Below are 13,347 nucleotides of genomic sequence, written 5' to 3'. Positions count from 1 at the left end.
AAGTGTTAATAATTTAGCTAATTCCTATGTCTTATTCATTATAAGCATGTGTTGAAAAGTGCTCATTATGAAAATTGACTAAAAAGCCCTCTGATCTCATCATCTGGCCTTTACCAGTATTTCCCTGTTCTCCCTGCAGTTTGTGCTTCCTAGAACAACTGCTCCTTGTGGACAGAAACTGCTAAACTCCTCTTCACCGCTCACAAGTTCAAACCTGCCTTGACTGGTTAAATGGCATCTGCTTTGCTGCATGTGCCTCAACAGCACATATGGAACAACTATAATCTGCTTCCTAAGGAAGGTTTCTCCAACTGGGAAAGGCTTCCTGTCTTCACTGCTGAACCTTATGCTAGTCAAAGTGACCAGATTAGCAAAAGCATAATTTAAACCATTTGGGTTGTTACCCATCTTGTTTTGCTTTGAACAGGCCAGGAACACATGCATCTTAGCTATAAAGTAAGAGCAGGTGCCAGCTGCCCCATCAAACTGAGGCTGACTGACAGCTTCTTCAAACAAGCCATGGCACAGGTAGCATATGATATGCTTAGTACACACATTAGTACGTTTCATATAATTCTAATCAAAGCTAAGAGGTCACCATCCATGATGAGAGGCCCAACTATGCATAAAGGCTCAAAACAGCCATCCTTGACAGAATGTCAGAGCATGGGGAACAGCACTTTTGTCTGAGAACTTTGGCACAGCACTGTGTGAGGTAGTAAAGCTGTCTCCCACAAAAGCTACTTCTGATAGGAACAGTAAAAGTGAAGAGCTATATGAAGGAAAACTGGCTTGCATTCTGTGTAGGAATTTGTCACCAGTCACAGAACCCAAGATCATGGACAGAGGAGCAGGTGTCACCTCCTTGAGTGAAGCCTGGAAAGAGTACAAGGAGGACCTGATTGACATGTTCTTAATGCCATGAGGATATGAATCACTTCCTTCCCCTTGACCACTAAGTTATGAAGTTAGAAATATAGTCCATTAGGCATTACTCTGGTCTTCCATAATTCAAATGCTTTGCAGGTTCAAAAGCAGAGTTGAACAGTGGTAACTCAAGTGGTAGCACGAGACTGCCGTGGCCAGTGGGTGGTCCTCACACCCTGATGCCATGAAGGATGTTCTTTGTGGGGTGATGGGCTACTGCTTTCATGGGCTGAAGATGATTGTATGCAAAATGTTCTACTGCTGTGTATTGCACAGCGTGCTCCCTCAGAAGTATGTGTTGGCGTGCCAAAGGTGTGGTTGCAATCTATCACACTGGCTCATTCAAATTGTCTTAACATAATTAAAAAGCACAATTAAGCTCCAGGCTATGATGTTTGACGATCTCCTCAAGGTGTCTTCAAAGATATTAGTCTGCAGCATGCTAGAGCTTCTCAACTGTGTTATACTGAAAACATCACAACATGCTCTCTGTTTGCCTAGCACAGGATTCCAGAAGCAGAGCATGGTTTCCATGCTTAAAACTAGAAGCACCTGAGGAAGAGAACTGAGAGAGATAGACAGTGCTGTCACTAGCACCACCCACTAATGCTGCTTCTCAAGTGAAAACAAAATTCAAGAAGTAAAACAAAGTGGTAGATTTGGAACAGAATTTCTGTCTGCAGAAAGGCATTGCAATGTTCACATGATTTGTCCACTAAGTGTAAGAAATTATTTTTAAACTAGTTTTGCAACTTTTAAACTCAACATTTCTTCTACTAAAAAAAAAAAAAAGTTACAATCTTCAAAATTAATCATTAACCTCTGTTACTAACCCTGTCCTTCCTGGAATGTCTGATCTGTTACTGTGTTGAAGATGACAGGCAGCTGTCTTTAAAATCAAGTGACAAAAATGTCAAATTATAAACCACATGTGCATCCAAGTATTCATGGCCTTCTAGTGCATTTCTGATGTGAATCATAGACTTGTGTCTGTAGATGCTGATGAGAGTTAACTTGCATTATGGCAATGTTCATAAAATACTAAGTGGGAATAACAAGGGGGAAAAGGAATATACTTCTCTCTTGTATTTCTGATGCTTTGGTGGATGATTCTGTGTGGAGTCTTGGGGAGGCTGCAACCACACCTGCCCTCAGTACTCTATCAAAATGTAAAAGAAAGCAGTCATTGCCAGAGCTCAGAATATGGCTATTGAGAAGGAAAACATATTACTTGAAAAAGAAAAAAAACACATTGTAAGAAAATTAAAAGTTTGGGAGAAAAACAAAACAAGGAATCTCAAGTGTGCTGTAAATACTTTGATCAAGCATGACTAGCATTTATTTCAAGTCTTCACCAGATGTTTTTGCACCGTGGCAGGTTTAAGCCTTCAGTTCTCTCCTGAAACACTTGATGTTGTATAAGATGTCATTTCAGAAAATATGAGACTGTTGGAAACCAATTTCCTGAAGAGCTAAGGAATAGGGTCATATCGTTATCTAGTGTTATACTTGCAGCTCTGGCAATTTTCTTTTTTAATAAATATGGATAAGCCCACAGGACTCTAAAGGACAACAAATATTGTCCTTTATCTTATGTCTGTGTATCAAAATTGTGGAAAAGATGCTATGTGCAAGAAGGGTCAGAAATCTTTTTGAAGACATAAAATGATACAAAAGCCCTGATCTAAAACATAAAGAAAGCCAAAGGCACGATTACAGAGTTGTGTTGTGCAAGAGCTGAGCAGTCAAACACAAATCATCTGCTCTGACCAGAAAACTAAGTAGTTGCGTGGAAGTGATTTACTGTCCCGCACAGCACTGCACGGAGTGCTCCCAGTGCTGGGCTGGAGCTGCTTCGCACCTTGATAGTTTGGATACCAGCCAGAAGAGCTGAGTTCCCTGTCCACAATTTTGGGCAGACAAGCCTGTAGAAGAATCTGCCGTACCAAATACACACAAGCCAAATGAGACCTGTAAGTATCCGTGTACAGATACTTTTCAAGCACAGGTTACTAAACGCAGTGGAGGAGTGAATCTAGTCCCTAACAACCCCCACAACACAAACTAAACCACTTTTACTTTTTGAATTACTTTTGCCTTCTTTTTGCTAGATCAATCACAGATGTTCTTGCCTTAGCACCAGGGCTGAGCAAACCCGGAGAAGCAGGATAGCTGTTCTCTTAAGAGCGGCCAGGTACGGAATACAAATTACCCAAAGCCAGAAGCTTTTTCCCCACTTCGCCGTGAGGCTTCTTTCTAAGAGAGAAGCTGATGGCGTTTAGTTTGAGACACCTCATCAGCCCGCCGGATGCTGAAAGTAGGCGAATCGTGACTGCAGCCTTTCTCAAGAGGAGAGCGGCTCCTCGGCTGCCTCTCCCTGGCCCCCACACCGGCGCCCCACACTTCCCGACCGAGACCGCCCTTCCCGCCACAGCCGGTGCCGCTGCAGCCCAGGGCCGGTCCCCTGCCCGGGCTGCCGCCTCCTTGGGGCCACCCGAGCCCCTCAGCCACCGCCTGCTCCGGCTTCCCCCCTCAGGCAGGGACCCTCCGCCTGCCCCCGCCCCGAGCGAGACCGGAGGGGAAACTCCGGGTGGGAGCGGTGATGTCGGGACCAGCCCCGCTTCCCTTCCTCTGCCGGCTGCGGGCTGGGGCGGGGGGCTGCGGCCGCGGGAGAGGAGGAGCTGTGCGAGCGGGAGCTGCCGCTTTAAATCCATCCCGTCCCGAGGGGCGGGGAAGGGGCCGCTGAGGGGGGGCTGAGCGCGCGCGCGCGGCATCGCCCGGCGCGGCAGCGGAGCCCCGGCGGGCGGGGGCGGCGGCCCGGGGGCGGAGCGGCGTGAGGGGAGCGGCGGGGCGCGGGCTGCGGGCTGCCCGTGCGGGAGCGCGGCGGCGGCGGCGGCGCGGCTGGAGGGGGTCCCGGCCGGAGGGGGTCCCGGTCCGGCTGCCCCGCTATGGCCACGTCCCCGTGCAGCAGCAGCGGCGTCTCCTCGTCGTCCTCGTCGGGGCTGGGCGCGGACGCGGGGCTGGAGATCCGCACGCGCTCCGTGGAGCAGACGCTGGTGCCGCTGGTGTCACAGGTAGGAAGACCGCCGCGGGAGAACGATTTCCCACCCCCCCCTTCCCCGCAATTTTCCGGGAGGCGGGGGGCTGCCCCAGGTCCCGCCGGGAGGCTCTGTCCTCCCGGGACGGAGCTCGGCCGCCGCCGAAGTTTGCGCGCTCGGGTCGCTCCGCGGCCCCCTCTCCGGCCGCGCCGGCGGGGGCAACTTCTCTGAGCCGCGCCCCCTCCCGCCCGTCCCGGGATCCCGCCGGCCGCGGGCGGCTGCCGGTGCCTTGTGGGTGATGCTGCTCGCACGTCCCTCCCCGAGAAAGACTCCGAAGTTCCCCGCAAGGTCGCGGGGGAGCGTTGCGTAACGCCGGGCGCTGCGGTGCCGCCGGCCGTCCGAGCCCCGGGACGCCGCGGCGGGTGGGGGACGGAGGGACTGCCCCGCCGCCAGAGCGCTCCCGGCTTCCCGAGCCTCCCGCCTGCTGGCTGCCCGCGTGGGAGCGCGCTCCTTTCCTCCCTGCTCGGCGCCGGAGAGAGCGCTCGTCTTCCAGGGGCTTCGGCGAAGCTTTGTGTTTTCGCGGTCTGGCCTGAGCGTTGCATTGATTGGAGCTCCTAGTGCACCCCGGGGTACTGCTCGATTTTTAAAAGGTTCGATAATAGGCAAACTATCTTGGTGACCTTTTAGCATGTCCCGCACAGTGCTAAATGACCTTAAAACTCCCCCAGTTCGGGCTTTTCGGTGCTCTGCTAAGTAATTTTATGCCAGTCGCTTTGGAGTTGATGTTTTTTGTTGTTGTTGCTGTTGGTTTTTTTTTCAGACATTTAGTTACAAAATTAGCATTTGGCATACTCATTAGACTTTCGTTTCTTGAAAAATAATTTCTGAAAACAGCACAGTGTTTGCTCTATAGGATTTTTGTGCTTTGAGCACTGATCGATAAAGTTAGCAAGTCAAAATATATCTGTACAAAATCTTTAAACAATATGTAACAGCTATAGAAAAATAATTAGTCCTGGCGAGGTCAAATGGTGTTTATATCCTCTTAATCCATTTGGAAACAAACTGTGGTAAGTCTTGTTCTGGATTTGTATGTCTGGGCTGCAGAAAAGGTTTCTGATGGGTAATTGTGTTTCTGTACCCGTTATGGTAATGTGTATTAATTTTTCTGTTTGGAGAAATCACAATCAGTACAGCAAAGCCCTTCAAAGGGATTGAACCACTTGCTCCAAAGCAAAGTAAATGCATTTTCTAGTCCTGTGATAAAACGGGCAGACCTCTTTTAGGAAGCTGAAGAGCAATCAGAAACACATCCAGTTGCAAAAGCTGAATTTAGTTGCATATGTTAAATTTGTTCTTTTAGCAGATTTGTGTGAAGATGGTCTTATTTCTCTGGAGTACTCTCTAATAACAGTGATTTTACTACCTTTGCAATAAACCCACAGAGAAGTGTGTCATGTATGATTTTTCGTTGACCACAAAGCCCGTGACAGCATCTTCCAGAATGGCTAAGCAGCTTTCACTTCCCTGTATACGGGATGTCTGAGCATTTGTGAACACTCAGGACTCACTGTTTTCCTGCTAAGGCACTCCAGACTTGAGAGAAGTGTGTTCCTTGAAGCATGAGCGCTGAGCTCTGTTCAGATTCAGGCTGAAGTTGCTGATGATATCAGCAGTAGCTCCCTACACCTGCCTGGTAAAATGCCCCACTTACTGTAGTGGTTCATCAGTTCTGCCTGTACCATTCCATCTGGATTGCTCAGTTGAGATCTCACTGGCTGGCTTTGTTTGGAAATTTATGCAAAATGGTGTTTGTAGAGTACTTCTTAGTCTGAGAATTTGCTTGTAGATTCTGCATAAGCTGTGAATGCAGTAACCCTCAGGACTTTGCTTTTCTGCTTGTACAAAATACACTTGCAAAGGGCTTTGTTCCTACTGTGAAGTTAACTTCACTGTTTACCCTTTTATTAAAATCTGAGAAGCGCTATGTGATACTTGTACACTACTGAAAAAAATAGTCAGAATGTTCCTGCTGCTTTTCACTACTTATTTTAAGCAAAGAGGAAACAAAAGGTGCCTTGTCTGACAAACTCACTTTCAATCGCTCATGTGGGGCTAAATCTTTTCTTTAAGAAAAAAAAAAAAAAGCTGCATTGATTCTTATTTAAATTCATGTACTGTACCGTACATCATCCTCATTGTAATATTGTAAACATGTGTTTGCCTGCTTGTTCTTCCTCAGCAATTATGAGGGTTGGTTTTGTTTGATTTTTTTTAATTGGATTTTGCAGCTTGGGTTTTTTTTTCCTTTTATGCTATATTGTAACAGAGTACGTTTGCTATCAGCAATGGTATAAGATTCCCCTTTTTCCAGCAGGAGAAATTACCCTTAGAGTCATTACTGCATATACTTATTAAACCAATTAAAATTTGTTTTAAAACTTAGAAGATTTACAGAGTTAAACTAGATCTGTTCAGACCCTGATGTGGCCCATTTTTAAGAGTTCCACAGATGACAAAGACGACAAATTTAAGCCACAGTATTAAGTGTATTTGCTAACACTTCTTTTTCACTATCTACATAGTTGTACTCTGAAAAGAATATTCCACAGTATTTTGCAAAGCATGTGGCATGCAGTTCAGAAAATATGACTTCTGGGGTCAAGCACCACAATTTTCTTTAAAATAAGCGGTATTCTCTTCTCTGAGATAGGTGTCTTTAGTTCAGTTTTCCCTGCATAAATGCTATGGTATTCTTTAAAAGTCTAGACATCTCCTTTGCTGCTGCTACCCATTTCCAGTCTAATTATTTTGGGGTTCATTTATTTAGAGGAAAGTTTTTGGCAGGGCACGTCAGGAAGGGTGTTTGAAGTGGTCAGTGCTGACTCATTTAATAACAAGGCATTTATACAGCTGAGGAAAAGAAAAGACAGGGAAAAATCACTTTTCAGGATGTGGCTCCACCAGTGACTTCTGCAGCTGCCATACTGAACCTGTGCCAGTGTAGGAGCAGTCAGGTACCTTCACAGTTGTAGGAGTTTGTCTGTCTAGGTCTGTTCTAAGGAAGCATTCTGAGAAGCAGCAGACTAGATATTCAGTCAGGTACTTGGGGAGAAAGAGGGAAGCTTTGAGATCTGTATGCCTGGAGAAGAGAATGCTCTGGAGAGACTTGTTGCAGCCTTCTAGTATCTAAAGGGGACCTGCAAGAAAGTTGGAGAGGGACTTTTTACAAAGGTGTGTAGTGATAGAGCAAAGGGGAATGGCTTTAAGCTGAAAGTAGATATGCTTAGATTAGATGTTGGGAAGAAATTCTTCTCTGAGGGTGGTGAGACACTGCAGTGGGTTGTCCAGAGAGATGCTGTGGGTGCCCCATCCCTGGAAGTGTTCAAGGCCAGGTTGGATGTGGCTCTGAGAAACCTGATCTAGTGGAAGGTGTCCCAGCCCTTGGCAGAGCAGGAGGGGAACTAGGTGATCTTTCCCTTGCGTCCCAAATCATCCTATACTTCTGTATTTCTGAAAGAACAAGGGCACTTTTCACAGTTGAAGGTGACCTATCCTCCAGCATCCAGAGTGCAGACCAACGTGATTACAGCTGCTCGGCTTTCAGAAAGCCCATTTTGTCATAGGCACTTTGGAGGATGATTGCACACCCATATGTTACTGAACATGTTTTTCCAATTTTCTTGGTATAGGAGATCCTACCAGAGGTTTTGGAATTGACTTGACCTATATAATAAAAAATACAATCTTTTAAGCTTTTCTTTATTTTAGCTACAAAATGCTACAATGCTTCTGAATGCTGTTGTTGTCAGTCTTAGAGTCTACATAAGTTAACAGCGCCTTGAGGTGAAAGAAACAAACCTGTTCTTTACTGTTGTACTGTTTTCTTGCTTTCTCTGAAGCTAGCTAAAATAATTCCCATCTCAGTAAATGTTACATAATGTTATATAATGTTCTGCCAGTGTTCTGTTTTTCCAGAAGTTTCTGGATTTGTATACTAGACCCTAAAGAAGAACCCACAGCTGATATTTTCCTAATAATGTGAAAAGCTCACTGATACCATTTTCAGACTGAAGGTATGACTTTAGAATAGCCATTGTGCGTCAAGCTAGAGGTCTGTATATAATCTGTAAACTTTTCTCTGTTTTTTTTGTTTTGGTCAATTATCAGGGACTGATATGGGGGCCAGTGGTGTTTAACATCATTATTAATGATCTGAATGCTGGGGTGAGCATGGACCAGCTCGTTCAGCAGGCATGTGAACTTCTGTACAGCAGAAGTGTCTGACACTGTGCAGTGTCTGACACTGTGGATGACAGGGCTGCTAGACAGAGGGACAGGCTGGAAAGATGGTATGACAGGAAGTTTGTGGAGTCCAAGTGATGCAGCTGAGCCAGGGTTAACACCATGCAACAGTACAGGCTGGGATCAGCTGTCCATGGGAAAACACTGCATGGGAGTCCTGGAGGACAAGTTGAATGAGGGTCAGCAGTGATGGCTAGCTGTACCTGGGGTTGGTAGCATGAATGTAACAAGCAGACTACAGAAGTGATTTTTTTGTTTGTTTGTTTGTTTGGCACTTGTGAGGAAGCATGGGGTACAGTACCATGTCGAGTTCTGTGCTCCACGGTACCAGGGAAAACACTGACATAGTGGAGTATGTGACATAAAGAGAGAGATTGAAAGCAGTGGGCTTCACTCTGAAGTTCCACCTTAAGAAGAGAGGTGTAATGCTCTGTTAGCTTTCATGTAGAAAGCTAGGATGGTACTTTCCTCTCTGTATCACTTGAATCTGCAGTGATTTTTTCCTTTTTTTTTTGTCTGGACAATGTCAGAGTTTACTGCAGCCTACAGTTACCCAGCTAAGGGCAGGTATGGAGAAGACAGACTGATCCCAGACATGTATGGTGACAGAACAAGAAGCAATGGACAGAAGTTGGAACATGGGACAATATAATGAGATATAGGAGAAGGCTTTTTTCAGTGTAAGGGAGGCCAAGCACTGGATGAGGTGTGCAGAGCTCCTGCAGAGTTTGCAATTTTGGAGATGGTCAGAATGGATAGGACTATAAACAGCACACTCTGACTGGACTTGGTTTGAGCAGGGAACTAGAGTAGATGATCCTGGAAATTGCTTTCATCATGAACAAGTCAGATTTTTTTCATAGATATCTGTTTCATAATCAAAAGATCTTGTTGCTGAGCAGTAATGGTCAGCTCAGACCTAGCTTTCATAAGGAAAGCTAAGAATGTATTTGCCCATCTGTATCACTTTGATCTGCAGTGATTTTTTGGTTTGACATTTTGTTCCCTGGTCAGTGCTGCAAGATGTTTCTGTAGTTCTGTAGTCAGACCTTATCTTTATTGTCCCAAATAAATTGGGATCACCAACAATTTTTCATCATTTTATTACTTGCTTATCTCTCCTCTCTCTTTATGATTATATATAATAATCCACATTGCAGTACAGGTTTCTGTGTAACTCTATTAAAGTAAGTAATCATTCACTTTCTGATGTCCTTCATCTTGCTTCTCATCATTGTATCTTGATGAGTTCAATATTTATACAAAATGTTTCTGTTTCTCTCAGAGACTTGCTTAATGTCTTTTGAAAACTGTGGTGTAAATTTTGTTTCCTAATTTTCTTTCAGTGGAGTGCCTTCTTATCCAAGTAATTGGTGATGTCTACAGAGAAATCTAGTTGTTTTTTTTTTTTTTACTGAGGCAGTAATTCCTTTAAGAAACACCTTTGTTAAATCTTTGCCAATATTTGGGTGTCCACTAGTTCTTTTTAACTTTTTTATATTGATTTGACATGTATAAGCATCATGGCAACATTTGTACCTTGGCTGTTTACCTGGTTTTAAGCAGGAGATTGCATGAGAAAGTTGATATAATCCATTGTATCTTTGAGCCCCTTGAAATCTTAGTGAATAACATCTAATGTTGGCAAGTTGTTCCAGTTTATGTTATCTAACATTTACATATATCATGTTCTGCATATCACTTTGATTCCACACAGATTCTCTGAGTACCTCACAGAGGTACATTCTGCAGTAGGGATTGCTTCACTTTCTTTTGCAGTTGAGCACAATTTTCAATGACTGCTCTGCTCTGTTCTTATTTTCTGTCAAAAGAATAGGGTGAAACTGTGGTAAGGAAGTAACAGCATACATCAGGGTTATAACTCCTGAAGAAATGGACTGAAATAGCTGGTACATTACTGTATCTTTAGTGGAACTGATGTTATTCTCCACGGAACTGAAAAAGCACTTATTGTCCAAGAGAGAGATTTAAGACAAGTATAAAACTGCAGATGTGGAATTCAGTATGCTGCTGTCAGTGCTACTGACACTGGCCTTTGGATTTTGTCTCTAGGCTAGCAGTGTTTTTTGGGGGAGCTCTTTTGTGGATTTGCTGGCTTGGAAGTCTTCAGATGGCTTCTTCAAATACATCAATAACAAAAGATAAATTAAGGGGGATATGAACCTGTTGCTAAATGGAGGGAGGACCCTGGTAACAGAGGATGCAGAGAAGGTGGAGTTACTGAATGCCTTCTTTGCATCAGTCTTCACTGACAACATCAGCCCTCATGAATCTCTAACTCAGGATACCAGAGTAAAGGAATGTTGGAAGGAAGACTTTTGCCTCTTCAAGGAAGGTTGGATTAGAGAACATGTAGGAAAACTTGACATCCACAAGTCAATGGGCCCTGACAGGATGTATCCGTGAGTGGTGAAAGAGCTGGCAGACACCACAGCGAGGCTGCTCACAGGTGTCTTTGAAAGATCAGCATGATCAGGAGAGGTGCCTGATGATTGAAGAAATCAAGTGTCACCCCAGCCTACAAAAAGGGTAAGAAAGGGGAGCTAGGGAACTGCTGGCCACTCATCCTGACCTTAATCCTTGGAAAAGTGATGGAGCGCCTCATTCTGGAAGTGATCTCTGTCCACATGGGTGACAAGAAGGGGTTCAGGAGTAGTCAGCATAGATTCACTAAAAGTAAATAATGCTTGACCAACCTGATTGACTTCTACAATGAAACAACTTCCTGAATGGATGAGGGGAGAGCAGCAGATTTTTTCTACCTCGACTTCATCAAGACTTTGGACACTGTTTCTTGCAACATCCTCATAGGCCAACTCAGGAAGAGTGGACAGTGAGGTGGTCTGAGAACTGACTGAATGGCAGATCCCAGAGGGTTTGTAATCTGTGGCACAGGGGCTAGTTGGAGGCCTGTCACAAGTGGTGTCCCCCAAGGTTCAATACTGGGACCAGCATTGTTTAAATTGCTCATCAATGACTTGGCTGAAGGAGCAGAGGCCTCCTCAGCAAGTTCACTGATGGCACAAAGCTGGGAGGAATGGCCAATACCCAATAGGGCTGTGCAGCCCTTCAGAAGGACCTTGGCAGGTTGGAGAGATTGGAAGAGATGAGCCTTCTGAAACTTGGTTGTTTTATTCTAAACTTTAAAGCAGACCTATATTAAAAACACTGTTAGGCTTTTAGTTTATTTGTCACTAGCTCTTTATTCTTGGAAGTCTATAAAGATTTGGGGTGGGAGGGGACCCACCACATTCTCCCTGTATTTTTTTCCTCTGCATCATGTTTCAGTCTTGTATATAAGCTAATATTTGAATGTCTATAACCATAATATTGTATTGCAGTACAGGCTCATTACATACCTACTTTTGAACTTGTTAATCAAATGTGTTCTCTCTTTCTCAATTAGAATCTAAATAGAAATGTCTCATATAGTCTCTGGACAATATTCATAATCTTAAGGAATATGCATAGTCTCATTCCCTTCCTGAACTTCAGCAATCAGTCCAAACTCAGATCCATTTTGTCTTATTTGCATTTCCCATGCAGCAGATGCACTGACAGATTTGTTCCAGCAAATCCCTTGGCTGCCTTGTTTCATTGGGCATTTTTTTGGTACCTCTAGGTCTTTCTCTTTCATATGTCTAAGGTGCTAAAGGGTTCTTACATTGTTGGCTGTTACTGCTCCAGTATGGTGCCAGAGCATGTACATTGCCCCTTATAGCTCTTTTTGGAGGATGGGATGGGAAAATTCTTTTTTGGAAAAATTAAAATGATCCATATTTGTCTTTAGCTCGTTGCATCTGAGGAAAAAAAAAAAAAAAATATCTGCATGTCCTCATTTTAAAATGGTTCTTGAGACCTTGTCTTTGTTTTTCAGTACTTTAAAAATCCCGGTAACTTGAAAGCTTTGAGAAGCTGTTTCTCCTCTTTTTTCAGAATTTTCCATCTTATGAATTAATTTGGTACTGACTTTAGGCTTGAAATTTGGCACTACTGTTGAGTAATAAAATTATGAGCTGTGATGTAAAGACTTGTATGGAGGAAGGCAAACCTCCTGCTAAACTCAGAAGAGTTTACATCCTGTACAGCAGAGAAACTCTGCTGTGGATCATATGCTGTAACTGCTGTGGGTCCAGAAGCATATGGTGCTGCCTGGGTTCAGAGCTGCACCTCCGTAGTTCCAGTTAGTCACTAACCCGGTGACTCTTCTCCCTGCGGTTCCGTAGGTATTGCAGGTTGTCAGCTGCTGGTTGGCGCTAAGCATCTTGCGCTCCTTGAGAATTCTTTTTCTGTCAGAATCTCAGCTGTTACTTAGCCTACACTTGGTGCTCTGTGCCTCTTAAGGAGCCTGATTGTTTCGCTTTGATTTGTGCGGAAGAGTTAATCTTAGGAGATTATCATCTGGATGTAGAAAAGGTGATTATTTCAAAGCATCAGTTGTACTTGTTGGCTGACGTGGCTGCAGGTTTCTTTTTATAATGAGACTAATTTTTAATTGACAACTTCTAGTCACTGAAGCTAGGCCATTGTGAAACTTTTAAAGAAAAACAGATAATCATTTACAGTTGTCATTTATAAGGTATGCTGGGGAGCCCAGGAGTACCTTAGAATAACTTAAATAGGTAAATGAAATTATTTTGTTACATGAATAATTAATGATGTTACTATCACTAATTATATTCTGCTTTGCAAGGAAAATTACACTTGCATATTTTATCACATGAGCAACAGCACTATCGTAAAACATGTGTGGTTTCAAACCTTTTTTTCAGTGAACCTTGGATAGTAAGATTGGCTTTGAGTTAAGCTTGGCTACTGCTTTAGGATGTTCAATACCTTAGTCTTTGATATGATAAATGAGTCAGACTAGCATTTCAAGTGGCTGAAGGAAGATGCTTTCTACTGACATAGCTGAAAATCAATTGCTCTTTTTCAATGGTATCTTACCTTTCATATTTTTGAAATCTGATTAATGACTTTTCTCCAGATTAAACAATTTTTTGTAGTTCTCCAGTAGAATGAGTACTAAATCAAAACTGCCTCTCTGTGATCCTGC

At 43.8% G+C, this 13,347-nt stretch overlaps 1 protein-coding gene across 2 annotated transcripts in view; it reads left to right on the top strand.

The window, feature by feature from the left end:
- The first annotated feature begins 3,746 nt into the window (after positions 1 to 3,746).
- Positions 3,747 to 13,347, top strand: part of CTNNAL1 (catenin alpha like 1) — a 57,433-nt gene continuing 47,832 nt past the window's right edge. Inside the window, exon 1 of one of the 2 annotated variants that reach the window (XM_086895665.1) lies at positions 3,747 to 4,001. In XM_086895665.1, the coding sequence (XP_086751791.1) occupies positions 3,876 to 4,001 (126 nt within the window). In that variant the 5' untranslated portion in view covers positions 3,747 to 3,875. Of the gene's footprint in view, positions 4,002 to 4,118; positions 4,616 to 13,347 lie in introns of those variants that run through there. The other variant, XM_086895676.1, reaches the window with a different exon arrangement.

The sequence above is a fragment of the Cyanistes caeruleus genome, chromosome 1, assembly GCF_971803275.1.
Source record: "Cyanistes caeruleus chromosome 1, bCyaCae1.hap1.1, whole genome shotgun sequence".
Classification (NCBI taxonomy): domain Eukaryota; kingdom Metazoa; phylum Chordata; class Aves; order Passeriformes; family Paridae; genus Cyanistes; species Cyanistes caeruleus.
This window is presented reverse-complemented; position numbering and strand designations above follow the sequence as displayed.